This window comes from Erpetoichthys calabaricus, chromosome 17 (assembly GCF_900747795.2).
Source record: "Erpetoichthys calabaricus chromosome 17, fErpCal1.3, whole genome shotgun sequence".
NCBI classification, from domain to species: domain Eukaryota; kingdom Metazoa; phylum Chordata; class Cladistia; order Polypteriformes; family Polypteridae; genus Erpetoichthys; species Erpetoichthys calabaricus.
In genome coordinates, this window is record NC_041410.2 from 42272531 (window position 1) to 42300482 (window position 27952).

The window sequence follows — 27952 nt, forward strand, 5'->3', positions numbered from 1 at the left end:
AGAAAACAAATTTATAGCACAGACCAGTGGACACATTTATTTTATGTTATCATTTTTAGTTTTTTTACTTTTCATGATGACAGGTGAGGCCCTTGACCGCACGTCCCTGCTGTGACCCTCTTCTTTGATGATAAACAAAGTAGTACAGGACCACATTTTATTAAGCTTTAGCTGACTGCACACTCTTTATTCTGTGATATCACTGCCTTCAATCTGCTGAAACCCATTTACTGTATTAATTATGCTAAAAACTTTTACATAAATTAAAAAAAAAACTATTACCGGTATGTATTATGGCAATTTTCCACACTTCTTTTTGGTGTAGGATTTACCATTTTTAGGCCACAATAAGAAACATATCAAAAGAAAAAAAAATCTATAAAACACAACAAATAATGCTTTCCTTCACATTTAAGCATATTCTATTTTGCAATTTCAGCAGCGCTGAATAACATTTCAAATCATAACTTAACACATTAAACTGATTAGATGCTGCTACATAATTAGGAATGTAAGGAAGTTTATAACTGAAAAATATGGCAGTTTCAAGTCTGCAGTTTTGCCAATGCCAGCAAGTGACAGATGGCACAAAGTAATGAAGCATTACTAAAACCCATTGATTCATGCACAAATATGAAAACACGGACAGAAATTATCTGCAGTCTAACGTGTTTCTCAGGAGGGGCATCCTCCAAAACATCAAGTGCTCTTGTAAAAATGCTCTGATCCTTTCTACCAAGACCTTAATTAATTATAATAAAAGAATCCTTTGCCCCTGTTCTATTACAGCTATAACCTTCAAAACAAAAATTAATCAGATTAGTTTGGCAGAAACAATTGTTTGATTACTCTAAATCAGTGCTACTAAAAGTATTTAGGATTAAGGACCACTTTTCTGAAGTTAGAAATAACGATGGGCCACCTGAGAGTGACAGTCACCCGTTAACGTACTTCTGCATTACATTTACCATATTTATTTTACAAAAGGCATCTATGTGAAAAATGCTAAAATTAAAATACAACACTGCGGTGGGCTGGCACCCAGCCTGGGATTTGTTCCTGCCTTGCGTCCTGTGCTGGCTGGGATTGGCTCCAGCAGACCCCCGTGACCCTGTGTTAGGATACAGCGGGTTTGACAATGATTGACTGACAAAAATACAACATTGCTGGATTTGTGTTTTAAAGTTCTAGATTTTAGCTAGTGATTTATAATAACCTACAGTACTTAGCATTGAAAATCAGTCAAGAGCCGTCAGCCTGTCAGCATTGATGCATGCGTCACTCACCGCATGGTGTTAAAGGACTGCCTTGACCAAATGTGAGCTCTCCAGGCTGCCATTAATGTGAGTTTAGAAGACAGACCTGCATAGTGTCTGAGATCCGCTGGAGAGGAGAGTGACTGAAGTTGAAGAATAGTTGCTTGGTGGGGGGTGTGACCACTACAAGCAAATAGCAGCAGAGCCGGAAGCCATGAAATTGAGGCAGAAGTCATTACCATCAGCAAGAAAGTTGGACAGCATGGCAGCCGTGGTAGTTTTAAACACATTTTTCATATGTCTAAGTATATTGATTAAGGCATAACCAATGTCATCTAGCAGCCTTCATTGTTACAAGCGCTTAAGTAAGTATATAACAAAATAATGTATCTCAGCAAATTAAAAGTCACTTTGCCTTCATGATTGTCATCTTGCAAACTGCTTGACTCACACTTGGGGACCACTGCTGCTCCACTAACCCAGTTAGTTTGGTCAAGTAAGACCTTAACCAGGTGACAGTTAAGGACTTTGTAGTCTGTGCGTGTATGTTAGCCTGCATTTATGTTAACTTCACATACATGTCCACTGACCATGGATAGTAAACAGTGGCAGTATTCACAAACATATATTCCTGTGGCAAATGCTCAGACAATTGAATTATTCCTGTTCCTGGCTAAAATAATCTGTCTCAGTATTGTAGAAATAGCTATATTCATGTTGATGATCCGGACATACAGTGCTAAACTCATTAGCACAACCTCTGGAGCAGTAGGGTAACTTGTTAAAGGAAATTTGCATTAACTAGTCTGATTACTTTTTAAAGTAACAAGTAATCTAATACAACACTTATTTTATTAAACTAACCCCCCCCCCCCCCCCCCCCCCCCCCCCCCCCCCCCCGTGTTATTGTTAACCCAGAAGCACAAGTACTAGTATGCCGCTCCTTTGCAGTGCTCAGTGGCACAGCCAGGCAGAAAAGAGTATGATGGCTGCAATCCAGTGACAGAAACCTAATAATAAAGTGTCAGTTTACAATAGTGTTAATACAGATATTTTCTATAGATGTTGTAATGGAGCCGGGCCGTTAGTATGCCCCAAACCCTAACACAAACACACCAGCACAGTCCTGAGTTCAAATAATGGAAGGTTTATTACAAAACACTTCCAGAAAGTAGCACAAGCAGAAACACAGGTTTTCTTTCTCTCTTTCCACAATACTCTCTTCTCACCACTGCACTGCCCTACTCTGGTCAAGCGTTGCTCCACGTCCTCCCAGCTCCAACTTGCCTGGGTAAGGGAGTATGGTCCCTTTTACTAAGGACCATGGAGTACTTCCGGTGTCAGGGCTACTACCTGACAAAAATTACACTTATTAGGGAGCGCATCTCCCTGCAGTGCCCTCTTGCGGCACCAATAGACCCCAGTAGGGCTGTTTTGCTGGACTACATTTCCCAGCCTGCTCTACTGGTTCATTACTGGGCACCAATATCCATGGCTTCTGCCATCTACTGTCCTGGGGGAATAAAGAGTCCACACCCACATCTATTGGTGGGCTGTCCGTCCATCCACTCCCGCCATCACTTCTGGGTCAAGCTCCTTCCTCTCCCCTTGTCAAGATGCTCATCTGCCTGCTCAGAGCCTCCCGTTTGGGTAAGGAACCATCCCCTTTTCTGGTTGAGATGCCCATCCAATGCCTGTGGTATCTGCAATGCATTGAAATATGTGGTCTGGTGGCACAGCAGTTAGAATTCATACTGCAAGTCTTTGAGGGCTCTGGTTGGGGATGTTAAAAGAGATGTTATTTACTTCACAGCACATGAAGAACTAAATGCATGTATAAAACAAGAAGATTATCATGTTTGTCTATGTTTCTGGTCAGTTTGCTGAAGGTTTATATATGGGCTTAGGATTTAATAACAATTGCAAGCTTAGTGAAATATACAGTTTTTTCATCTAAAAGAAGTTAAAAGTAATGCAAAAGTGACACACTGTAACACTTTATGTTTTATATTAAGTTACTATATAACACATTAGGTTACTTTTTTTGTAAGTAATAAGCAAATTAACTAAGATACTTTGAAAAGTGATGTTCACCAGAGAGTGATATCGAGAAAATAGCAAGGAAATAAAAATACATGGACATTGGATTACTGCTCCGCTGTATATGGCAAGCTACACAGAGGACTGGGAATTTAAAATAAAGCTGCAGGACGCAGTTACAGATAATTCATATCACATAAAATTAAAAAAGGAGGTTTGCTGTAAATGAAAGGATAGTGAACTAGGAGATTTCCAGTAAGAGGAATACTGCTATGTCTCATTTATTTGAAAGAAAAGCCCTCTCTTTAGTCTTACTTATGGTTGTTAGCATGCTGGTTTTTGGAGACCCCCGACATGGTCACAACTTAAAGACATCACTGATTCAGAATACTTTACAAATATTGAAATTGAAAAAAGAGCAAATTATTTATAATATGGAAAGATGAAGATATAAACAAAGTGCAGGGAAAGCTGAACGGAAAGTTAGAGAATAATACTGAAAATCATCAGGACATGGGAATAAGTAAAAAATCTGAAAAATTACAACAGCAAATGGAGACACCATCTAATATAACATGTACTTATTACATCAAACTGAAAAGTAGCTGTGAAGCAGTGAAGTACAAAGGTCTAAAGCACTTTGTGCCAGAAACTGCAACTGAAGGGATAATACCAAGCTTAAAATTGTTTGTATATATTTTCTTTCAGCATAGAGAAGTGCTTGGCATAATCTGAGAGTCTGCCAATTTTACCAGTGCAGTATTTTGTGACCGTGATCTGGGATTAGAATAGACTCATCTTTCTTGTGGATTTCACAAATGGTGACTAAAGAAGTTTGGTACCAGAAATGGGATCCTGCTCCAGTGCCATTAAAATGAGTAGTATGAGGAAGACAATTTAAAGGCAACCTGAGCTATAGTATAAGGGAAAATGCCACATCATGGAAATTAAACTGGATGGTGTTGCTTGCAAAGACTGCACACCATGTGAACACTTTAATGGGTCCATTTGTTCTTCTTTGATACTGATCACTCAATTAGTGATAGGATCATGTTGGAACACAGTGAGATTGCAGTGATTCCTATACTTTTTAGGGTGTACCTTATGGATTTCTGTCTGCTAATCACAAATAACACCTTTAATTTTTCCCATCATGAACTGTTTTACCGCAATTGTCTGTTTTTGTGATTTCCTCTCATATTTTAAGGTTACTAATATGTCACCCTCAAAGTAAGCTGTTTTGCTTAGTCCAGGCCTGCCTGGGCATTTATTCAGCGCAGGCCACACAACATGCAATGGAGATGCTAAGGCTTAGGGCACCCCTGGGCTTGCTTAGTCAAGATGGATGCTGGGAACACTGGCAATAAAAACAGCTCACATACACAGATGTTTTAGCATGACATTGATACCAGTGTGTAGACAGGCAGTTATAAACTGTAGTGTGCTCGACAGGAGTAACACAGTGAGCATACTTAGAATTTATAGTTCAGAGTGCAAATTGTTACAACAGAAATGTCTCTTGAATATTTCAACAGCTGGCAATTACACAATGGGAATGTCAACCTGTTAGCCCAGCAAATGGCTATGCAGTAAACATGAAAGAAACCTACTGGAAACATGGAATACAATATAATACAATTTATTTTATATAGCCCAAAATCACACAAGAAGTGCTGCAAAGGGATTTAACAGGCCCTGCTTTTTGACAGCCCCCCAGCCTTGACTCTATAAGGAAAAAACCCCAAAAAAAACACTAGTAGGGAAGAAACCTTGGGAAAGGCAGTTCAAAAAGAGACCCTTTTCCAGGTAGGTTGGGCGTGCAGTAGGTGTCAATTAAAGGGGGTAAATACAATACAATACGAAGATGAAACGCAAGTAATCCTCAATACAATATAATAATGCAATAGAAATATTACAAGTACAGAGCAGAATTCAACACTAGATGATATCATAATAATACGATTTGGATTTTTTCAGAGTCCTCAAGACCTCGGCCATCAAGCTGTCTCCTCCTATTGGCCATTCCACAGCTGAGTCTGCACTGAGCCAGACAATCCAATGAAAGAACTCCTCTACCCTACTATTCCTGCAATCCTCCATCAGAGATGATTTTACCTTAGGCAGGCAAAACAACTTGGCACTAGGGCAGTGGCAACAAGTACCACATTTGAGTACTGAGAAGAGAAACAGAATAGGTGAGGATGAGTAACAAATTATAACTATCATATTACTTATGTTTCACTGCTATGACTAACAACAGAGATGCAGTCTGTACAGTTAATCAGCAGCTCTAGTCAGGGTATGCTAAACTGAAGTAGTGAGTCTTCAGCCAGGATTTGAAAGCTGAGACTGAAGGGGCAACTCTTATAGTAGCAGGCAGACCATTCCACAGTTTAGGACAGTTTATGGAACAACTTCATAGAACAGCTACAACAGAAACAGTGATCTAAAAGCAGAGGCACTGCTGCTAAGAATGCAGCTCAGATGTACGAAGTACTGTTCTTTTATTTATGAATGGGATAGCCATGCCAAAGAGTCTCATTACATTAAAAGGCGCAAGGCTGCTCCATACACATTTGGTTCCAGGGCAGAAAAGTGAGGCACATAAAGTACATGTTGACCCTAAAAAGATATTTTTGCCTCTTCTTCATATAAAATTTGGACTACTGAAAATTTTCATCCAACTGATTAACAAGGAAGGTAAAGATATTAAAATTTGATAGAGATGTTACTACAAATAACTGTCAAGATTAAGGAAGGCATTTTTGTTGATTCACAGATAGACACGTCATCAATGACAAGCTGTTCAAAGATCTGCAAGTAGGGCCAGAGGAAATTAAATGGGAGGGTATTCAAAGATGTAATCTTGGCAGCTAAAGAGCACCAAGCTATACCCAACCAGTTGAAAACATGCTTCAGTCATACAAAACCATGAAGTGGAGCATGTTACTAAAGATTAATTTTCTGCATTCACACTTAGACTTCTTTTCTGCTAATCTTGCTATAGTCAGTGATGAACATAGTAAAAGAACTATCCTAGCCAACTATTGTTGGACACAGAAACAAGAAGCATCAAATGCTATGTACAAATGCAAATCGGCTGCAAAACATTTTAGCCAAACTGAACTAATGCAAAAGATCAGCACCATTATGCAATTAAACACACTAAATTCAATAAAGTTTATTTAATGTTTCTCTAGTCAATCTGAAATTTTGTTTTACTTCAGGCCTAAAGCTACCTATCATAATCAAAGATTTTTGAGGACGCTTGCAACTACAAATAAGAACAGAAAAGACTAAAGAATCTCATTAATACTGAATATTAATAGGCAGTGGTAAGGTTTAAGCTTTAGCTTATCTTTATACTAAAACACTTTAAGTGTTTATTTATAACATCAGAAATATTTGATTATGAATTTCTGAAGTGAACAGGGCCCATGCTACCATACAAAGAAATAAAATAAATCTAGTTTGACTCAATCCCTTATGATCGCTTTCTTTGGTAATTGTGTTCTATGTCCTAGAACAGTGTTAGTTAAGCTGTGTTCTTCAGCAAAACCTTATCGCAGTTTTGTGAGCCATCAGTCATAACACTTTTTATCAGCTGTAGATACTGGAAAAATTAGCGGCGGTCAACAATAGACAGAATTTGACACCCCACCAATCTGAGCCCCTGCTGTCTGCAATGACAGTTACTAAACATCTCTGTTGTTTAATGGATGCAATGTTGTATTAGTCACTGTGCAGCTAGTTGTATGCATGAACATATTAATATTATTTTTACCAATACAAGAAAACAACTCAAGCTAGATTAATTATTATTATTATTAGACATAGGTGTTTGCTGGTTTTCCACAAGGTCATACTGTATATTTAAAAAGACTTTGTGATGCTCTGAGAACAGAAATAATTATATTCCCATCAATTAAAAACTGTGACCTGTGCAGTTCTTCAAACTGGAACATGAAGCTGTTACCCTGCAGGCAAACTTCAGCTTTTGAAAAAAAAAAATCACTTCAGAAAACACATAGAACAATATTCAACATTTTTAATAAAATAGGAGGCCCAAATAAGAGAAATAAACTTTAGATGCAATGAATTGAAAATAATGTATTCAATATAACTTCACAACTTAACTGAGCAAATGAATGAAGCTGAAATGAGATATGAAAACTTATTGTGATTGATCACTTATAAAATGTCATTAATTAAATTTGAAGACTATTATCCTGAAAGTCAGGACTCAGGAGAAGTCTGGATTAATTTAATTTCATTGAGTAAGTAAAGAATGATAAATCAACGAAGTAAGAAGATATGTTGAATGATTTTTCCTAGGACGTTATTTTTAAAAAATGAAGGCCAGTTTATTTCGATATACGTAAAAAAACCAGCGAATGGTGACTTTTAAGTCAATAAGCATTTAAGATCCAATGCACTTTGCATACTTGCGTAAGAGTATATTTTTGACTGTCACTTCACGAAAACAAATGAATAAAACATGCTAAAGTAGATACTGTATGACACCTCCATTTTGTCTTTCACAGACACCATACATTGATTTATGTCACACAATACGTGCACAACCTTTTCATTTGCATTTCCAGCATGAACGTTTTTATTATTTCTTCTTTTTTATAACCACATACTGTGCATGCAAATATTGTATTTATAGATATTTTCTTGGTTAATACATATTTTCACGTAACGGATTTTTTTGTAATTTCCTTTTTTTATTTCCATATTAGTTTCGCGGATCATATTTTTATATATTGTTCCTCCGTCTCAAAACGTTTGACAAACTGTTCTAGGGGACTCCAACCCAGTAGTGATGTGTCGTTCGCGAACGAGCCGGCTCTAAGAGCCGATGCTTTGAAGCGAACGAGAGGAGCCGATGCCCGTCGACCAGAGCCAAAGCTTCAGCCGCTCCTGCTCAGCTCTGCTGAAAATCCATTCGGCAGGGGCGGGACTTTACTTATATGGGCACACAGAACTTTGGCTCATAATGCCGGCTAGTTCACGAACAACACATCGGACTAGGATCGTACCATTATGTGAAAGAAGGAAGGGGGGCAGACGCTCTGAAGACAGCAAGTGTTGGTACAGGCCAGGTACACAGAGCGACACTGTCGCTCTGTGTACCTGTCGCTGCGACAGACGAGGAGCCAGATTTAAATGCAAGCGCATCGTGAAGAAAAAAAGAAGTGTGAAGAAATGAGTGAAAGCCGAAAAAGAAGCAACATCTGGCTGCATTTCAGTGATATTGGAGACTGCAAAGCTAAGTGCAGAATTTGTAATATGAAAATATCCGTTAGAGCAGGGGTAGGCAACGTCGGTCCTGGAGTGCCACAGTATGTGCAGGTTTTTGTTCCAACCCAGTTCCTTAACGAGAACTCAATTATTGCTGATGAAGCACATATTGCTTAAGTGACATTTTAATGCTTCATTTTAGTGGTCTCGCTTGTTAAGGTTCTCCAACCTTAATTGCTTATTTCAATCTTAAACTGCTGCATTCAGTGTTTTAATTGCTCCTTATTAGCAATAAGATGTAAAAGACAAAGCAGCCAGCAGTTCTCCAGCTAGCTTTTTTCCAATTACATCTGTGTGTTCATCATGCACGGTTTGATTTAATAAAACACTTAATAGAAAAATGTGACAGACTGAAAATGATCTGTTTTAGGCTTCAAATCATTTGGATGATATCCTTGGAAAGGAAAAAAATCTACGATATAAAAGCCTTACATTGCACAGACTAACAAGCCATAAAATTAAATAAGGTCTGAGATTGGCAATGATTGATTTCTAATTAAGCAATTGGGTTGAATGAAAACCTGTAGCCACTGCGGCTCACCAGGACCGACATTGCCTACCCCTGTTTTACATCTTATTGCTAATAAGGAGCAATTAAAACACTGAATGCAGCAGTTTAAGATTGAAATAAGCAATTAAGGTTGGAGAACCTTAACAAGCGAGACCACTAAAATGAAGCATTAAAATGTCACTTAAGCAATATGTGCTTCATCAGCAATAATTGAGTTCTCATTAAGGAACTGGGTTGGAACAAAAACCTGCACATACTGTGGCACTCCAGGACCGACGTTGCCTACCCCTGCGTTAGAGCAGGGTGAACAACAAACCTGCACAGACATATAAGAACCACCCATCCATCCGTGCAACTGGAGGAGAACGTGCCCTCTCTCCTGCCATCCACTGACCCTGGAAAAGAGCCAAGTACTTCTGCTGCAGGTATAAAAAAAACTGCAGGTATAACATGGTCTTCAGTTCAAACCAAAATAAGCACATTTATTCCAAAACAAATGACGCCAAACAAACAAATACATGTCGATGAGGAGCTGGCTAAAATGATAGCTAGTGACTTTCAACCATTTTCCATTGTGGAGGACAGAGGATTTACAACTTTTGTACAGGCCTTAAACCCCATGTATGTTCTCCCTAGCAGAAAAACTTTGTCCCAAACAATTATTCCATAACTATATATCTGAGGATGGAGTACAACACTGTGCTTTCAGAAACCACTGCTCTGGAAAAAAGGTAGCATTTAATGACAACTGAGTTGTGGATGAGGCATTTCAAAGAATAAGTGCAGCAGCAGCAAGATGCAACCCCAGCAGTCTGTCTGCTCCTCCATCAGAGGGCCAAGAGGAAGAAATTGGAGCAGGGACGTGTTCACAGGAACCACAAGCTTCTGCTGTGTGGAGGCTCTTTGACGAAAGAGCAACAGGAGACACTGCAAGGAGAAATCCCACAGCTGATGCTATGCTGGAGTTGAGGTCCTGTCTTGAGGAGCCCCTCATCCAAAGAGCTGAAGACCCACTGAGCTGGTGGGAGGCCAAGGCTGCAGTCTACCCACGCCTGGTTAAGGTAATGGTAGGAAGACTTTGCATTGTCGCTACATCGGTCCCCTCAGAAAGAGTCTTCTCAAAAACAGGACAAATAATCACGGAGAGGAGAAATCGCATCAGCCCATCTAAGCTGAGGCATCTGGCATTTCTGAATGCCAACCTGGCCTAAAAACTTTTATTCAAAGAGTCATAGTGTTGTGTTGTTGTTGAGTTTGGCCTTTATTTAATTTGTTTGCTGTGATTTTGTGTTAAGTTGTTCATTTAAAGCTTTTATTAAAATGTTAAGCAATAGTAACTGTGTATTTTTTGTAATGAAAAAATACATAAAATACGTAATGTCTGAAAACAATGAATAAGAAATTGCTTATACATAAACCATTCATAATTGCTTAATTAGGCTAAAATATAAGCATCCAAATGATACTAATCGAAGAGCCATTCGGGAGCCGTAAGAGCCGGCTCTTTAAAGGGAGCCGATCCAAAAGAGCCGAAGCTTTGAAAAGAGCCGGAGTTCCCATCACTACAACCCAGTGACTCGTCACGATTCATCTCCTCTTTACTCTCTTTAAATTTTAAAAAGGAGCTGTGATATGTGACATTCGAAACAACTGACGTCAAGCCAATCACCGATGTATTTACAACAATCACAACCAATCATAGATCGAGAAGCGTTTGCCCGCCTCTTCCGACAGTGGCTGGATTGATTATTTGCCGTATTCGTTATAGGACAGTCAACCAATACGAAAGGAATTCTATTTGCGCTAGCCAATAGAAGTGTAGGAGGCGGTGGAATACGTATGAGCGCGAAGGGGTTTTTACAGAAGAAAAGTGAAGATGGTGGTGAATCGGTTACTTGTGAGGGAAGTATGATAAACTGGTGACAGCAAGTACATTTTGAAACTTAGGAAAACAGGGATATTTTGTTTGTGTTCGCCATTATGCGTAACACTTAAATGAGACCTGATTATATTGTGATAATTCGGGTAGACTAGTTCAGCATAGATAACTCAAATGTATTTGTGGGCCGTGCTGTCGACTCTAAACCACAAAATATAGTACGTCGCTTCAAATGGCCAACTGCTTAGGAATAGTTTACTGAAATGTATGTAAGCGTGAGCCGTGTCATTGTGCAAGGATTGTGGTGTTATTTCGAAGTATATTCGTGCATTTTAAGCGAAAACTAAAGTGTATATAAATCACTTGGTCTGCCCGTCATATTTTTAATTCCGATTAAATTATAAGAACGAAAAATAGGCCACAACTTAATACGGATAAAGTTAGAAATATAAAGAACTTAAGGGAGATTGCAAAATAAAACGTGAGAGTTTACACTTAGCACTCGATCGATCAAAGGGTGGTTATTCCATTTCTCATTAGGGTGCATTTTAGCCACTACTGTAATGTATGTAAACTCGCAATTCTAAAAGTGCAGGTACGAGTAGACCGTGAGGACCATAGTTATGTAAAGTGTCACGCTTTCGATTGTAGGAACCTCGAGCCTATTTGTTGACAGGAGCCAAAATTATTTATGAATACTGAAGTTCTCACATCTGATAGATGGCCTTTTACAACCTGGTCTTCCTCCTGGATGCCTCCTCTCCAACTAAACTGGGCCAGCTTATTGTATGGAGAATTCTTAACTGTTTTGCTTGCAAGTATGGTATGGAGAATATACGTTGGGGGTACAAGTGGTGTGAGCCAAGAGGTAAAATCAGCCGAGGTTCCGATTTCAAGGAACTGAAAGTTAAAAACTTGGAAGAACTGGAGGGAGAGTTTCGCATAAAACTGGATGAGATATCTGGGATGAATCACTGTGAAAAGTTGCCGTCATGTTCTCTTGCCGGCAAAGCCATACTTCTGCAAACTGCTCTGAAAGAGGCACTCCTTGATTTTCAATGGGACCGGCCTGATATTACCTCTCCAACAAAACCAGTACCACGAGGACGTAGACGAGGAACCGTTAATAGCTCTGTGGACGATGACCCCGCAGTAAGGAAACGGAATCTGCTTTTTATCCTATGTGCCTGCCCCCAGTCTATAACCGAGTTGGAGGAGTTCTTGTCACCTGTAAAGCTGAGACGAAGCGGATCCTTTGAAGGTTTGGCAGACTGTCTTTTACCCAAAAGAATTAAGGAAATCATTTTTCAGAACAAAGTCTTTCTTCATTGGATGGATACAACAGAATACTCCAAGGTAAATTCCTATCCAATCTTTAGGTTTTTGGTAAACTACGTTAATGTGATTCCTCTATAAATTGTAATTTGTGTGTGTATGTATGGATGTATGTAAATGAAAATAACGGTTATTTCCAGGCTTGAAGGCTTTATAGCTGAAACCTTGTCCATCAGGGGTTACTTGATAATGATATGTCATGTATTTACCTTTTTATTGTCTGTAGACAGGAAGATAAACATTTTTTTCCTTGTTCCAATTTACAGCTTCTGAAATGTGAAGACTGTTCTGGATATGAAGCAATATCAAAAGTGATGAGTCAAATTAGTGGGAGCTTAGTGCCTTTTGAGGCACTGCTTCAGCTCTCAGTCAAAAATGTGCGTGCTGATACAGAGCTATTAAGCAGAGAACACAGTGACAACCCCATCAGTTTCCTCCTTCAGAAGAAAGACGCTGTTATCCCTGTTGATTCCAGCCTTAACTGCCTTATGCACTCAGAGCAGGTCTATAGAGCTGCTTTTCCAATGTACCAAGGAAAACTTCACTGGGACAGAGGTACAGTAATTTTTACAATCATATTTCTTGGTCCATAAAAAATACCCTTCAGTATGTAAATGATTAATAAATCTATTCTCCCCTTATTTAGTTTATTTAAAATAGTCTTAGTTTGGTTCTGAATGTATCAGTAATTTTTGGTTTAAATAAGAAAATGAACATCCTAATGATTTAGATTTTTTTTTATTAACTATTTAGCTGAAGATGTAAAGGTGATTGATGTTTCTTTGGAGGCGCTCTCATCCTTTCAGCGGCCATTAACCAGTTGTGTGAAAATAATCTTGAAATCCACGGTGACTGATTGGAACTGCTCAAAATCAAAAATACTTAATACAGAGAGCTGGATTTTACACCATACAGAAGATCACCTGCTCCAGTGTTTTTTAGTTGACCTTGCCTTAAGGAATCTTCACATGGTAATGATACAATAACGTATAATTTAAACTAAATTTTCTTTCATATAAACGTGCTTACATCGTGTTTTTGAAGTGAAGCAATACATTTGAAGATATATAATTGATTTAGTAGATTTTTCTTAAATGTCAAAATTTTATATATTTAACTTTTACATTTTGTGACTTTGTACTGTATTTTCTAGGTGGTTAGTGTTGATTTCAGTAGTGGTTTTCCACCCTACACTGGCGTTTTGTCTCCACTGTCGCCTACAACCGCACTTCTTACTGTACTCCTCCCAAGACCACTTTATGAAGCAGATGAATTAATGAATAAGGTTATCGTACAGAGTACAGATGATACTTCTAGCGATCTTTCTGATATTTTGTCACATGTGTTGAAACATAACCAGCAGATGGAGGAACACCAGAACAACAGCTCAGATGCAGGTTTTTGTACATTTTTTTTTTCCCGAAAAATGTTACAATGTTACAGGAATGTTACAGATATATAGTATGTTAACAATAATATGCTTTTATAAAGAATAGAACTATTTGTTTGGTGTATGGAAGTGGTCTCATAAATGCAGAAGAAATCTGCAGTATTAAAAAAATGGTTTAAATTTTTTGTCAAATTAAAATGCTAATTTATGTTTAATAAATTATATAATTAAAAAGTGGGTTTGTAAACATTTTGAACATCATAGTGTGTTTAGAGGTTTTTACTGCTTTGACCCACCATCCATATATCAGTTTATTAATTTATGGATACTGTAGTTGATAATTTACTATAAGTTCACCACTATGGTCTATAATGTTAGTGGATTTGCTTGATGAGGACTTATATAAATATTGCATAAAAGTGGCTTGAATGTTTTCAGTCTTCAATTTTGTGATTTGTATTGATCTTTTAGATGTAGTTTGGATTACTGGGAAGTTCAAAGCCATTTGGGGCTATAAGTTAAATGTCTTACCCATCTAAGTTGATTCTGTTGTCTGTGTATTACATTTGCTGTTTTTGGCATAGTTAATGATAATTCACAGTAGTACTTAGCACTCAAAATGTATATGTTCAATTGCATACTTAATGCTAGTGAATAAATGCTGTCCTTTCTATGATCATGCTTACTTAATGCAAAGGTGTAGTGATTAAAATTGTAGTCAACCAGATATCTTTCAGTTCCTAGTTTATGATGTTAGAGGATGTTTTTAAAACTAGTTGTTGAAGAGGACTTCCTGTTCTGCAATAACAATTTTGATGTTATTACAGGTTCAACAGAAAACCTCAAAATACGATATCCACTGAGAAACTGTATAGTTTTTATACCTTGCTTGTAATCGGCAATTGCAGAATTAACGTCTTGTGTAAATTGACCCGCATTTATGAATAGAATTTTAAATATGGATGACCTATTTTTACCACTGCTTTAATATTTTAAAATGAATTTTCACTTCAGATATTTCTGAAATAGATTATATTGTCCCTGAATGGGTGCAACAGGAGCTGAAAATGAGTGATTCTGTGACTTCGACTGCTGTTGAAGATTGGTTTCTTATGTCAGATCTGGCTGGAATCAGTTCTAATTTAATGGAGTTAATCAGGTATTCAAGAAAGAAAATGACTGTTTCCTTGTAATTGTTTCAGTTGCCTTACTATTGGAGAAAAGAAGAGACTTGTTTGTAAAAGATGGGTTACGCTCTAAATCGTGCAAATCAAATGAGAGGGATAATGTTTTTGAATTATGGAGTAATTTTGATAGGCTTTAGTTATTTTGTTCTTTCCTTTTTTATAGATTATTATCTGCTGTTCCTGAGGATGAAGGAGGAGAGGTATCAGAGTTTGATATGACAGACTGTTTGTCTGAGATGTACCAACATTCGATTAATAAATCTTCAGGACGACAGAACAAGAAAAAACGTGAGTATTTTGTGCACTACTGTTTTTCTTAACATGGGGCTTTTTTTTTTTTTTTTTTTTTTATATCAGTGTAATACTGTCGTGTGATCGGTTTTCATCGATGTTCCTTCATCATATTGTACGCATGTATTGCTGGTTGGCAGCTCTACAGAAAGTGTACTCCATTGGTCCAAATTTATTGTGACCAGAAAAAAGACCATGGGCTTAAACATGCAATATCATTTGAAGCAAGTAACCCGAAAATGCCTGCTGTCTCATATGTAATAAATTCAATGTATTCAATCATTTAACAAGCTTTCAGTTTCATAAATAGTGAGAAGCCTTTAACACAGTTTAGTTTTTAAACCAGAGTATGATTAACAGTACAGTAAGGGGCACGTGTACACTTCATTGAGAGAAATCATTTAAACAATTGTACATGAGAGGCAGGATTCTACTTTAGAATTTTTTTCACATCAGTGTTTTGAAAGTGTAGATGGATAAAACACATGCACAGCTAACTTAGCCTATTTTTAATGCACATGTACTGTGTAAAACTCGTAGTAAGACTCAAACAAAGTGCTTTGTTGTGTTTATAGTTGGTTATGTTTCACCAAAGATTATAAGGTGATCATGGCAGAGTAGGATAGTGTTAAATGCATTTTCTGAATAAGAGAACTATTTCTTTTGCAGAATAATGTGGTGGTGGTTATTGATATGCACAAAAAATAATTAAATATGAAATTATTATTGCTGTAAGTAAAAAGCAACTAGAGGTATTGCATTGCTGCAATTTTAGTTGTCTAGAAAAAAGACAATGAGCTTAAACTGTTTTACATGATACTATTCAACTAACCTAGTAACAAGAAACCTTGACAATATATATACTATATATATATATATATATATATATATATATATATATATATATATATATATATATATATATATATAATATATATATATATATATATGTATATATATATATATATATATATGTATATATACATACACATACACACACACACACACACACACATACTACTTGTATGGCCAACATTACAGCTCCTTTCTGTAGTTTGCAGCTGTTAGATTTTCCTGAAAAGGGCAAGATATTACAGTATGCTACTTGAGTCATGCAAGACATGGCTTAGATGGTTTGTAATACATAAATTAAATTTAATGACATCATCAGGTGTTGTGATTGCTTTTACTTTTTAACACTAGAATCTCTGAAGCCAACGAAAAAACTCGTAATGGCAGGCCACTTTAAATTCCCTTGCACCTCCTCATCAACATCTTTTGTTTTGCAAATGTGTCAATCAGCACAGGCAGCCTGCTGTCCCATTTCCCACCGACTCTGCTTTAGTTGTACACAAAGTCCTCCCAGCTCAAGTGTGTTTACCTGGGTGTGAGGTGCCTTGAATTGTATAGGGTAAATAATATATCGTTATTTGTAACATATTTCATGTGTGTTCTGTGCCTACAACGATCTATGTAAATGTAGGATGACAGGGAATGCAAGGCAAAAAATGTTGAACACATAACGAGAACAAAATCTTTTTTTCATGTTCTATTAATTGGTAAAATGCTAACATGAAGTGTATAATGTGTGAAGACTGAAGTTCAAATATCAAATAAATGCTTTTGCAAAAGAGACCAGATACAACAAAATCAGTGCACTTTATCCAAGAATTTAACTGAAGAAAAAGAAATTGTTCAATTTATGTTACTGGCAATGTGTAGAAACTGAAGCGAACTATCAATCAATATGGAGTAGATGCATCCACATGGCTGGTGCAGAGGTAAGGACTTGTTGTTTTGCATATCTGTGAGGAGAAGTAACATTTACACAGGATGCTACAGACTCGCATCAAATGTACTTTTTTGTTATATAATAATTAATGGCTCACTACTCAAAGCGGTAAATACAGAGAAGATGTGGGTTTGAACTTATTATCTCACCATTGCTAAACAGTTGCTTAACCACTGCGCCATCTGCGGAGATCCGTGGTTGAAAATGAAACGTGCAAACACACACGTATGTGAACGTCTTTTATTTTGTACCGATAGTTGGGCTTCTGCAACATGCCATTTAAGCGATTTATTTTTCTTCTGTTTTATTCTTGAATAAAAGAATACTTGTTTTGTTACACCTTTTGTGGAAGACGCACATACTGAGGTCTGTCTTTAAGATAGTCCACGATCCATGCCACTAGGTATGAATCTAATCCCATCTCTGTCAGCTTGTCCCTAAGGAGCATAATAATAATAATAATAATAATGATCTGCCTCATTATTAAATAAATGTCTTCCAACAGGAAATTAGAAGTTACTAGTTACTTGTACTCATTCAAGCATGGCATCCTTGGTTGTTTTCTTTCTACCATCTTCTGAACCAAACAAGCTACAAGGTATGCATTATAGAAAACGATCGTACTTCGTTGTATTTCATCGTTGCTCAGATATAGTGGATATTTTGCCTTTTCTTATCATACATGCAAATAACATACCGCAAAAAGCCCATAACATAAGTGGTACTGTGAGCATGTAATTTACATTTACATTTGAAATTTACATTGACAGCCTTTTGTGTTTTCTCTTTATGTGAGTCAAGTTCCAAAATGCATGCCATGTAAATCTTTGAAAAGTCTAGAACTCGTGTAAAAGGTGTCCATAAAAGCATTGAATCCACTTCCAAAGAATAAGGGCTTGGGAAGTGACATAGCAACACCATAGGAAAGTTCAAACTTTGTGGTAAAATTAGATTTTCCAGTATACACAACAAAAACTAGTTTGTATCCATTGCTTGAGGCAGCCAGCACTAAAGTCTGAAACCCCACTTTGTTGGTTTTTGCTTCATGTATAATGTTATGCCAATTGTTACACTGTGTTGCAACCATTCTTTCCTCAATAGAAAGGCTTTTCCTTGGATGTCAGAAGAACTGACAAGCATTATGAATAAATCCCAAAATTGACTTTACGTGAAATAAACTGTTACATTGTCGTGTGCCCTTTTTTCTGTCATTTTCTATATCTTTTGTGGGGGTCACTTATGTAAACATTCCATGAAATCTTTCTAAACCTGTCTCTGGCCATGATGGTGGAAATAACATAGAAAATGTGTTCTTTATTCAGTAATCAGAAATGGTTGCAAGCTGAATTAGCCACATGAAAATGATTAGCCTGATATATTTAGAAAAGTCTGCAATGGTTATGAATATCTTTTCCTCTGGCAGTATTTTTTAGTTTGCTCATTTGTGTTATGGCAGAGTAGAAAAGAGAAGAGAGAGAAAAACATAAAAGAATATTGTCCATTAGACTTGTTCAAGTTATCTAAAATAATCTGGATGCATGGAGGCCTTGCTGACAGAAATCTCTTTGGCATTGGTTCTACATCAAGATCCATTTCCGTCAAGCTGCTCTGTGTGGTGTTCTGTCCTCTGCCTCCTTTATGAGACATAATGGATCTACCTGAGATGGAGTGTCTTGTTGATATTATCCTGGCAGGTGTAGGAGACAGGGATTTTTCTTACACTGCATCACCTCTTCCATGTGGCAGAACATACTTCGTAAAGGATTTCTGTTCTCTTATCCTGCTCTTTACTGTACATAAGAATATTTACACACTGTTTAGATTAGAATGTCTTTAGATCCACACAGAAGTTTGTATGCAATTTATGAAATACATTCTCGCGCAACTGCAGTCCAAACAAGCCTATATTCTCACATGAGACAGAATAAATTTAGTGTACATAAACACTCTGCAGTGTCCTCCTTACAAGTAAATTTACAGTACATCTTTGTGAAAAACTGTAAACTTATAAGCTCAGTAAAAATTGAATGTATGAAAATGAATTTTAAATCATACAGAATATTTTTGAAATACAGTTGTATATTTGTATGTATTCATACACTTTAGGTACTATATTCAGAGGTGGTCAAAAGTAGGTTTACAGTTGTGAGCATGCAAAAGTTTTTCTTGTATGAGTTTTTCTTGTATTACTTATTTATTATTGTATTATTTATTTGTATTATTTGTCTTCTTATGTGTCGTCGTCTTATTATTATTGTTAAAGTGTTTGAGTGTAGAAGTCATAACCTGCATGTCTTTTTCCATACAAACAACAATAAACCTACTTTTGCCCACCCCTATATCTTCAAAAATGATCCAAGCCATTCTAAAAAATAAGTTATTCTTTTGAAGCAAAGCTGTCTGGCAGGGATGAATTGTTATCATTCTAGTCACTATCCAGTAGCTTTTCTAGTACTTGATTGGCTGTGGAATGAGACATTTCAATAGCACTGCACAAAAAGCATGTCTGTCCATGTGAATGAATAAATGCTGTTTCTCCTTGTAAATGGTGTGATTCAGTGACGTACAGTGAGGTTCATGACTGGTGAGGCACTCCTTCAGAGTGACATTTACAAATATATGAACCCAAAAGAGTAGCTTATTCACTATTCAATTGGCAGCATGCACATTGACTACCGGTTATGTTTCATATCTCATCAGCATTCTTTTCACACACATAGCTAAGGTGCATATTTGGCTAAGAAAGAACTTTACATTTATAGCGGCGACAGAGAGAGCAGAGAGAGTGCGTTTGCTCCTCGCCCTCCATGTGTTCTGAATTTGCCGTTGCAATTCCACAATTCATACTAATTCAATACAAATGAAAGTATAGAGTGGTGTACAAAAAAAACTAATTAAAATTTTGACCTTAATTGAAATATTTAGCTTTTAATTCTGATGCTTTAATCAATTATAATACAAACTGTTCAACAAAAGGATAATAAGAAAAACAAAAGAACATTTTATTTAAGGTCAAAATTTTGTTCTTAAATATTGGATTTTTTTTTTCTTATTCTGATCCCATTTTGTATAAAATTGAAAACCGTTTATGGTTTTACCTTTTATTTATAAATGAAGAACATGCGCCTGTCCTTCTCCATGAAAATATCTGTCACTTTCTTGTAAAAGTCCTCTTTATTTTGCTTTAGTTTTAAAAGTCTTAGATCTTCCATTTTGACAGTCTGTCGGAACAAAAAATAAAAATAAACTGACCACTGCAGTGCACTTGACTTTCTGATATTGCCAACTTATTGTAGCGTAGAACCTCTGCATAGAAGAACAGCAGCAACGAGTACCTGTTGGGCTCACATCCACCCCCTTTGACGGGGCACAGTATTGTCTGCCTCACCTTGTGCCTTCTCACTGTGTTTTTTTGTCTGATCAGCAAGACTAAATATGTCTCGCACATTCATTAAAGATATTAGCCAAACTTTGGAAAGTCGGGGTATATAATAAATGTGTCTGCATACATTATATTGGCGACATACAGAGAGACAGCAAATATATATATATATATATATATATATATATATATATATATATATATATATATATATATATATATATATATATGAAATAGTATAATTATACATATATTTGTTGCACTGTGTTTTGCAATAATTAATGGACCACATTGGTGACTTTAGATGTATGCACAAGCTCCAGCCAAAGCAAAGCTGAATTACTATCCACGGCGATTAACTAGGTTGTGTATGTTATGTCATCATGCATACTGGCAATTAAGGGTATGCATTATGATTTACGTTACTGTAAATTAATAATTACCAAACAGAGCAATGCCACCTCCTCTAACTGCCACTGTTTAGAAAGATGGCATATTCTAAAGCTGGAGTTTAATCATACTTTAAGGTTTTTGGAGTTTTACTGTCAGACGTTTATCTATTTCACAATCCTGTATATGCAGTACATGTGTAAATATAAAATAATAATTATGATGTACAGTATAAAGCTCTTGTGAGATGTGATATTTACTACTGAAAAGATGGTTTTGTTTATCAGAAAGAAATTAAGTGGAATATGGAAGAAGCAGAATGTGTTGGTCTGACGTTTTCTCAGTAACTGTAGAAAACGGACCTTTTGTTGGCCCCAAACAACAAAACATAATTGTCTGGTGCTTTATCAGTAACTATTTAAAGCCCAAGGTTCTCAGACATTCTGTCATTCCTCTGCCAAGTATAGTGGTTTGGTAAAAGCATGTCACTTATAGGATGAAAGGAGAATTATGTAAGCCATTGTGCTGGGTGTTCTTTGAGAAACAAATTATAAATTCTTTGTTTTGTGGACATATAAAGTCACTATCAGAACTGCACAATTGTTTATTAATCATAATGACAATAAAAACAGCCTCAATTTATTAATTGTGCTAAGTAATAATAACTGTATTTGCCGGAGTACTCCTATTTCCTTGGAGTTCAAGCTCTTCCAGTTAAGACTTCTCAAAACAGCAAATGAGTGGCGTAATCAAGTGCAGACACATTGACTAGGTGCAAGTGCACTGGCAAATTGGAGGCTCACCTCATACGACTAACTATGTGCTAAATGCATTTTAACAGTATGATATCAAACAACATCTTTTAAAAAGTGTGTATATATTTCTCTGCTTGAAGCAGATTCTTGGAAATTTGAGAAGTAATGTTGAATCCATTTGAATGTGACACTTTTTAGATGTTAAAAATACCAAAACTAAGAGGATTGCCTGTATTTTGGAATTATTTTGTCTTCAATAGTATACTCGGCAAATTAGTAAACCACTTGACACAGACATTTATACAACAATTTAAAATTCAGTCACAGTCAAGTATAAAGAGTGCATGAAAGCTAAGCAAGCAGCACAAAGTTCTAGTTACTTTAGGTCCATAACACATTACCTCTCAATTCTAATACTTGTTCATATACAGTGGTATATCGAAAGTAAAGTTACATGAAAGTAGTCATTTTGTTTTATTTATCAAAAGACAAAGCTCCAATTAAAACTGATTAAAAGGTTACTTTCCCTTTACTTCATTCCAAATGTTGAACAAAAATAAATGGATATGAAACAAAAGGCAGTATGTGCAACTATCATTGAGTTGTGATTGAAAAGAACTATGGAAGCATGCCTGAAAATAACTGTTCATTATATTGGTGAGGAATATACGATGAAAAGCACATTCTTGCAGTGCTGCTGCTTTAATTGAGTTTGCTTTTCATTACAAAACTTTCCTCAAGAAGTGGGGAACAGCTAGTCAAGGACTTGATCTGGTAGCAACGTTTAATATTACTAGAGCTTGCAATTTATTCACATTGTTAAATTTAATGTGTTTACCTATATATGTACAGCAGAGCTATCAGTTTGCGTTTAAGTTAACTTATACATACACACTAGGGGGCTTGGTCGCATTGAATTTTGACTGTGTGTTTGGACTTTCATTGTGACAATGCAACGTATAATTGCCCATGATTGTATTTTGTTTCTTTCTCTCTATTAAATAAAATGACTTTTTCAAATTCTAATGTTATCCGCGAAAGATGTTTCTTGGATACATTCTTCTTTCTACAGTAATTTGTGCGGTGGGAGATCGGACGGTGTTAACAGTTGTAGATATTCTATGGGATTGTAAGTTGATGTTTCTTCCACACGAACACCATCAACTGTTTCAGCATAGTCTATTGATACGCATTTAACCAATTTGCTGTGTAACCGATCGACATTTTTGGCATTAATTCGTTTGACTTCATTGTATCTCTGTGCTAGGATTTCCCATGTACTCATTTGTTCTGTTGATAACCCTTCGCGATGAAATTCTTCAATAAGATTTGGACATAATACGTCTTCTTTAAATGGGAACTTAAAGTGAGGAAAACGTTAAAATTTATAAGAGCTGAGAGAGTTGGAAGTGTGTCTGTCAAAAGCATTCACACGAATGAGAGGTGAGAGAGCCTTGTGCGTGCTTGAATATGGTTGAGAGGAGGGCGTGACTTGAAAAAAATCTCATGGCCAAAGTCTCGTCTTGTGGGACTTGAAAAAATCTCTTCAAAAAAGTCTTGTCTTGTCGCAGGATTTTTTTTTATATAATAGAGATATATGTGTATATACATCTCAACACCACCTTTCTGTTGCATGTCTTAGTCTTTTAAACTGTGCAGTAATACAAGCTGGATTTTTTTTTTAAATATTGTGGACATTATTATTTATTGTGATAATGATTTATTTTGAGATTTACATGTTTTTTTTTTTTTAACGTGTTGCTAATTTCATTTTTTGCATAATGTGGCTAAAGAATTTTTATTGGACAGGTTTTACAAATGGAAGTTGTGTAACATTTTGTGATTATCATTCTTTAATGTTGACAGGTGGTGTGGACTGTACGCCCGTGAGGCAGAAAATGAAGACCATGAACCGTTCCCTCCAAATGCTGAATGCAGCTCGACTTAATGTCAAAGTTCAAAAGAGTCAAGCAGATGAACACATCATAAGTGACATAAATAAACATGGGAAACGACGCTCAGCAGACAAACTGGGAGATAAAGAGCAGACAACATGCCCCACTGTTGGTATGTGATTGTTTTTTAAATTTTAAACGGCTGAAGTTACTTTTTATTACTGTTTTTGGTTCTATTTGTTTTTTTTATCTGTTAAGATTTCAGAAATGAAGAAGACCTTTCCATTTATGTTAAGGAGATTTATGAAAAGATGGCAGCCGAACAACAGTGTGATATCATTACACAAGTCCAGAACTGTGTTAAGTTTATTAAAGCTTTTTTCAAATCCCCAAATCCTCAAGATCTAGAGGTTAGTAACTATTAGCTACAGAGAAAGTTGCTTATTTAATTAATATTTTGTAATCCTGTAAACTACACCCTGTTGTAATTTGATTTGAAAGGAATACCAAATTGTTTGTCTTTGTAGATGAAGTGCATAGAGTTTATAAAAAGGAATCTACTTAAGACAAGTCAGGCAGTACGTCAGCAGTATGGAGCTGTGGAAGACAGTGAAATTAAAGTGAAAGAGTAAGTGTTTTGACTCATAAATGTTTTGCATCTGTATAAATAATTTTGAGTACAATGGAACAACAGGATAGTTTATGCTATATTATAATTGAGTAGTGTTGAATAAACTTTTTCTAGTGCAAGCGACAGTCCGTTATTAGTGTTGTGCATTTTTGGCCAGATCTGTGCATTCAGAATTTCCACCAACTGCAAGTCATCCAGATCTGTTGTGACTAATTGTGGGAATTATTTGAATAAGAACTCATTTTTGTCTGGAGTCTTTGATATTTTTTTGGAAATACGTTAACATTTTCTTGGCCTTCATTAGCACACCAAATAAGAGAGATAATTATAATTTATACTACAGTTAGTTTCTCTGAAAACCTTTAGAAGGTTTAATATGCCTTGTATATGTCAGAAAGCATTTTTAACATCTGTTGTCACCACATAAATTTAAAATGTAAACTGTAGCATTATTTTACAACAGTGTGGTATGTAGCACAGAAGAATGCATGAATGATTTTATGAAGGTGATCAGGAAATGTGTCAAATTTGCTTCAATTCATTAACAAAGATCCATCCTGTCCGTCGCCAAAGCCAGAAACCTAAGACCTAAATTGAAGTTAAGTTCCAAGCCTTAAGTTCTTTAACAGTGAACTGAAATTGGTATTGGTCCACAAACCGTTGTAACAGATAATAATTTTTGGCTAAGTTATGAGTGAGTGAGTGTTTCCCCCCCCCCCCCCCCCCCCCCCCTGCCCACACCCCCCACCCCACTTCCTTCCTTCCTTCCTTCCTTCCTCAAATCTCATCACTGAAACTGTGGGGTATGTAACAGGCAGTCATCCAACATGCAGAAAGTCTATGTTGCCAATCATGACTTAAGCATTGACAAAACTGTCACAAGTTACAAGGAAAGGCTGTTGTGGATATAATACATTACTATGGGAAGTATTTTCTGCAAAAAAGGAAATGAAAAATAAAATCATAAAATGAAAATAGTCTTTTCAAATTAAAAGTCTATGCATAAGGATGCTGCAAAAACTAAAAAAATAAAATGAAATAACTTTGCAATTTCATTTTCAAATTCTACAGGTAAGAATGCTGCAAAAATTGCAAGTAAAATGAAAGAGCAGAATTTGCAATGTTATTTTCAGCCTGAACAGCAATAAAGCTGCACAGATGAAAAGTAAAACATAAATAAGCACTAGCACCATCTGCTGCCCATTGAATTTTCATTTTCATTACCACTTTGCATATTAATTTAAGTTCTCGACATGCAAATAGCATGGGTCAATGGGCGGGGCTTTGCACCTCAACTTTCCTATAAATCTTTGTCCTTCAGCTGTAGCCACTTCTCACTCTAAGTCACGTGATTTTCCATCTTTTCACCACTGTACTGTGAGCTTCACAGTGAAATCGTCTCAGAAAATCCGAAGACCACGCATAATTGTAGTTCTAAGGTAATTAATGTGCTATTTAAAAGCAATATTTAACATGACAAAAATTAACCTTTATTACTTCATAGTTTATATTTATTTACACTGAAGTAGAAATGGGACGCTTTGTATTTTTGTTGTTCTGTAGTAGTATTATATAATGAATTTACCACTCTATAATTTTCAACTCCTTCTCCTCTGTCCCATACAAATGGTGTTATTTCATTTTATTTTTAATTTTTGCGGCATTCTTGTACATAGACTTTCTAAATGAAATTGCTAAAGAGAGACTGCATTTTCATTTCCTTTTTTGCATTAAATACCTCCCATACATTGCACCCAAATGGGCTTTATTCTGTTATCAAGTTCTACATACTGTACGAACTCAGTACTTTACACTAGGAGAGGGACCGAGTGGGACAGAAAAATACAATCAATATGGCATTGCTACCTTATCTGTGCTGTCATGAGCAGACACTTTGTTTGACCAAGGTCATTGTATATTGATGGGAAGTTTCTATACCTCCCTTGAATTGCTTGAGATTGTATTTCAAAAGAAAACTGATACATATGGCTTCGTATTACTAAACCATTTTGATATGCATGCTGACTTTGATCATGTGAATACATCAAGCAGTATGATGCATTCGCTGTGTGCCAAAAGGGGGCAATGATTGCGATCAAGTAAAGAAAAGAAAAACAAGACTGCCTTCTAAACACTGATAATGCAATGTTTGTGTCAGTCGAAACGTGGAAGTCTCTAAGCCTTGTGCCATGGTAGCCTACAGTAACTAAGTGTGGGGTGTTCATAATGTGGGGCAGGCACTAATATTTGTCCTTGTCATGCACAAGTGCTCAAAAGAAGTGTGAAACAAGGATGTGTCCTTGCACCTACTCTGTTTGGTGTTTTTTCTTCTTACTACTGAACATCACATTCAAGGGCTCTGTCAAAGGCATCAACCTACATAACCAGGAGCAGCGGGAAGCTGTTCAACTTAGCTCGCCTAAGGGCAAGATTTGCCCAATCAACATTAGAGAATTGCTGTTTGCTGGAGATGTGACCCTCACTTCACATATTGAAGTGACTCTCCAGCAGCTAATCAACCGTTTTGTATATGCCTGCAAGGAGTTTGTGCTGGCTATTATCATTAAAAAGACCAGTGTCATGGGCCAGGACTTCCCTGCTCCACCCTCAATTTGCATTGACAGCACTGTGCTTGAAGTCCCTGACCACTGTACTTGCCCGAGTTCCATCATCAGCAGCAACCTATCACTCGATAGTGAAATCATCAGGTGGATTGCCTGTTGATCATGATTATTAAGAAATAACTTAAGCTTGAAAAATACTGTACTTTCCCTTTAAGTGAATAGGGATTTCTGTCAGTGTTCTTGTGGAAAATTATTATGCTCTTAATAGAAAAATGAGAGAATTGCTGCTCATATTATTAACATTATTGCTAAGTTTAAGAAAATTTTAAGTTCATACAATTTAGGCATATTCTTATAGCACATCATTTATAAGCTAAGGTAATGGATCTTATCTGTTTGTAAAATCTCAGAGAAATAGTAAGGTTTTAACATTTTCTTGTATGAAATAAATACTGTACAATTGATGTAAATGAAATGTGCTCTGAAATCATTTATTTGGGTGGTGTATGTTAAATTTCTAATGTACTGACTATTAGGTTGTAAAAAGATCCATGGTGCATGTACTAACATTTTTGGGTAAAGAATGTCATTGATTTTTATTTTTATTTATTAAGTTGTTGTATTACAGCTTTTATTGAATTATTTTGTATATTCATGCCTATTTCTTTGACTGATGTATTTGTTAGTTCTTTAATAAGATATATTATTTTCCTCAATTTACAGGTGCCAGATACAATTTGTATTCCGTCTGGAGATGTGTCTTCAGTGTCCATCCATTCAGTCAAATGCAGAAGACTTAGAACAGATTATAGAGGAGGAAAGTAGTGTTCTTTTTCAGTACTATTGTACTGTGAACATTTTTAGAATCAACATTTAAGTTGATATAGTATTTGGTGTCCTTATATTTTAAAGCTTATTTTCACTTTGTAAGGTTTCTCTTAACAGGCATCTCATAATATGTAATCAGCATTAGAAATACCTGGGTCAGGGCAGAGGCAGAACATGCTTCCAAATTAAATGGTTTAGCCCTATAAAACACAAGGGCATTAACAAAAAATATCTCCAAGTTATGTGCAGTATTTGCGATCAATTAAAATGTACAGTGTTACTGTTATTATTACACTAAATTTCAACTTTGACTCGCCAATTTCATCTAATCGATCTATCTACTAACTGTTGGACCATTGAAGTTAGAGTGGCACAAAACAGAAATGCATTCTAATTATAGTCCTCAAATGTATTGCAGTGTTTTCTGAGTGTTTGCCTCACAGTAGCACCACTGCTGTGACTGCTGTTTCATAAATTGCTGATAAAACATATATGACTTTCTGGTGCTGATCAACCAAC

The 27952-nt window shown here is 36.3% G+C and overlaps 1 protein-coding gene across 1 annotated transcript in view; it reads left to right on the top strand.

Moving 5' to 3' along the window:
- The first annotated feature begins 10966 nt into the window (after nucleotides 1-10966).
- The window catches only part of ticrr (TopBP1-interacting, checkpoint, and replication regulator), a 75168-nt gene continuing 58182 nt past the window's right edge, over nucleotides 10967-27952 (top strand). Inside the window, exons 1-10 of the mRNA XM_051920785.1 lie at nucleotides 10967-12349; nucleotides 12595-12883; nucleotides 13082-13299; nucleotides 13482-13725; nucleotides 14727-14877; nucleotides 15069-15193; nucleotides 23382-23582; nucleotides 23669-23820; nucleotides 23938-24038; nucleotides 27329-27429. Of these exons, the coding sequence (XP_051776745.1) occupies nucleotides 11714-12349; nucleotides 12595-12883; nucleotides 13082-13299; nucleotides 13482-13725; nucleotides 14727-14877; nucleotides 15069-15193; nucleotides 23382-23582; nucleotides 23669-23820; nucleotides 23938-24038; nucleotides 27329-27429 (2218 nt within the window). The 5' untranslated portion in view covers nucleotides 10967-11713. The remainder of the gene's footprint in view (nucleotides 12350-12594; nucleotides 12884-13081; nucleotides 13300-13481; nucleotides 13726-14726; nucleotides 14878-15068; nucleotides 15194-23381; nucleotides 23583-23668; nucleotides 23821-23937; nucleotides 24039-27328; nucleotides 27430-27952) is intronic.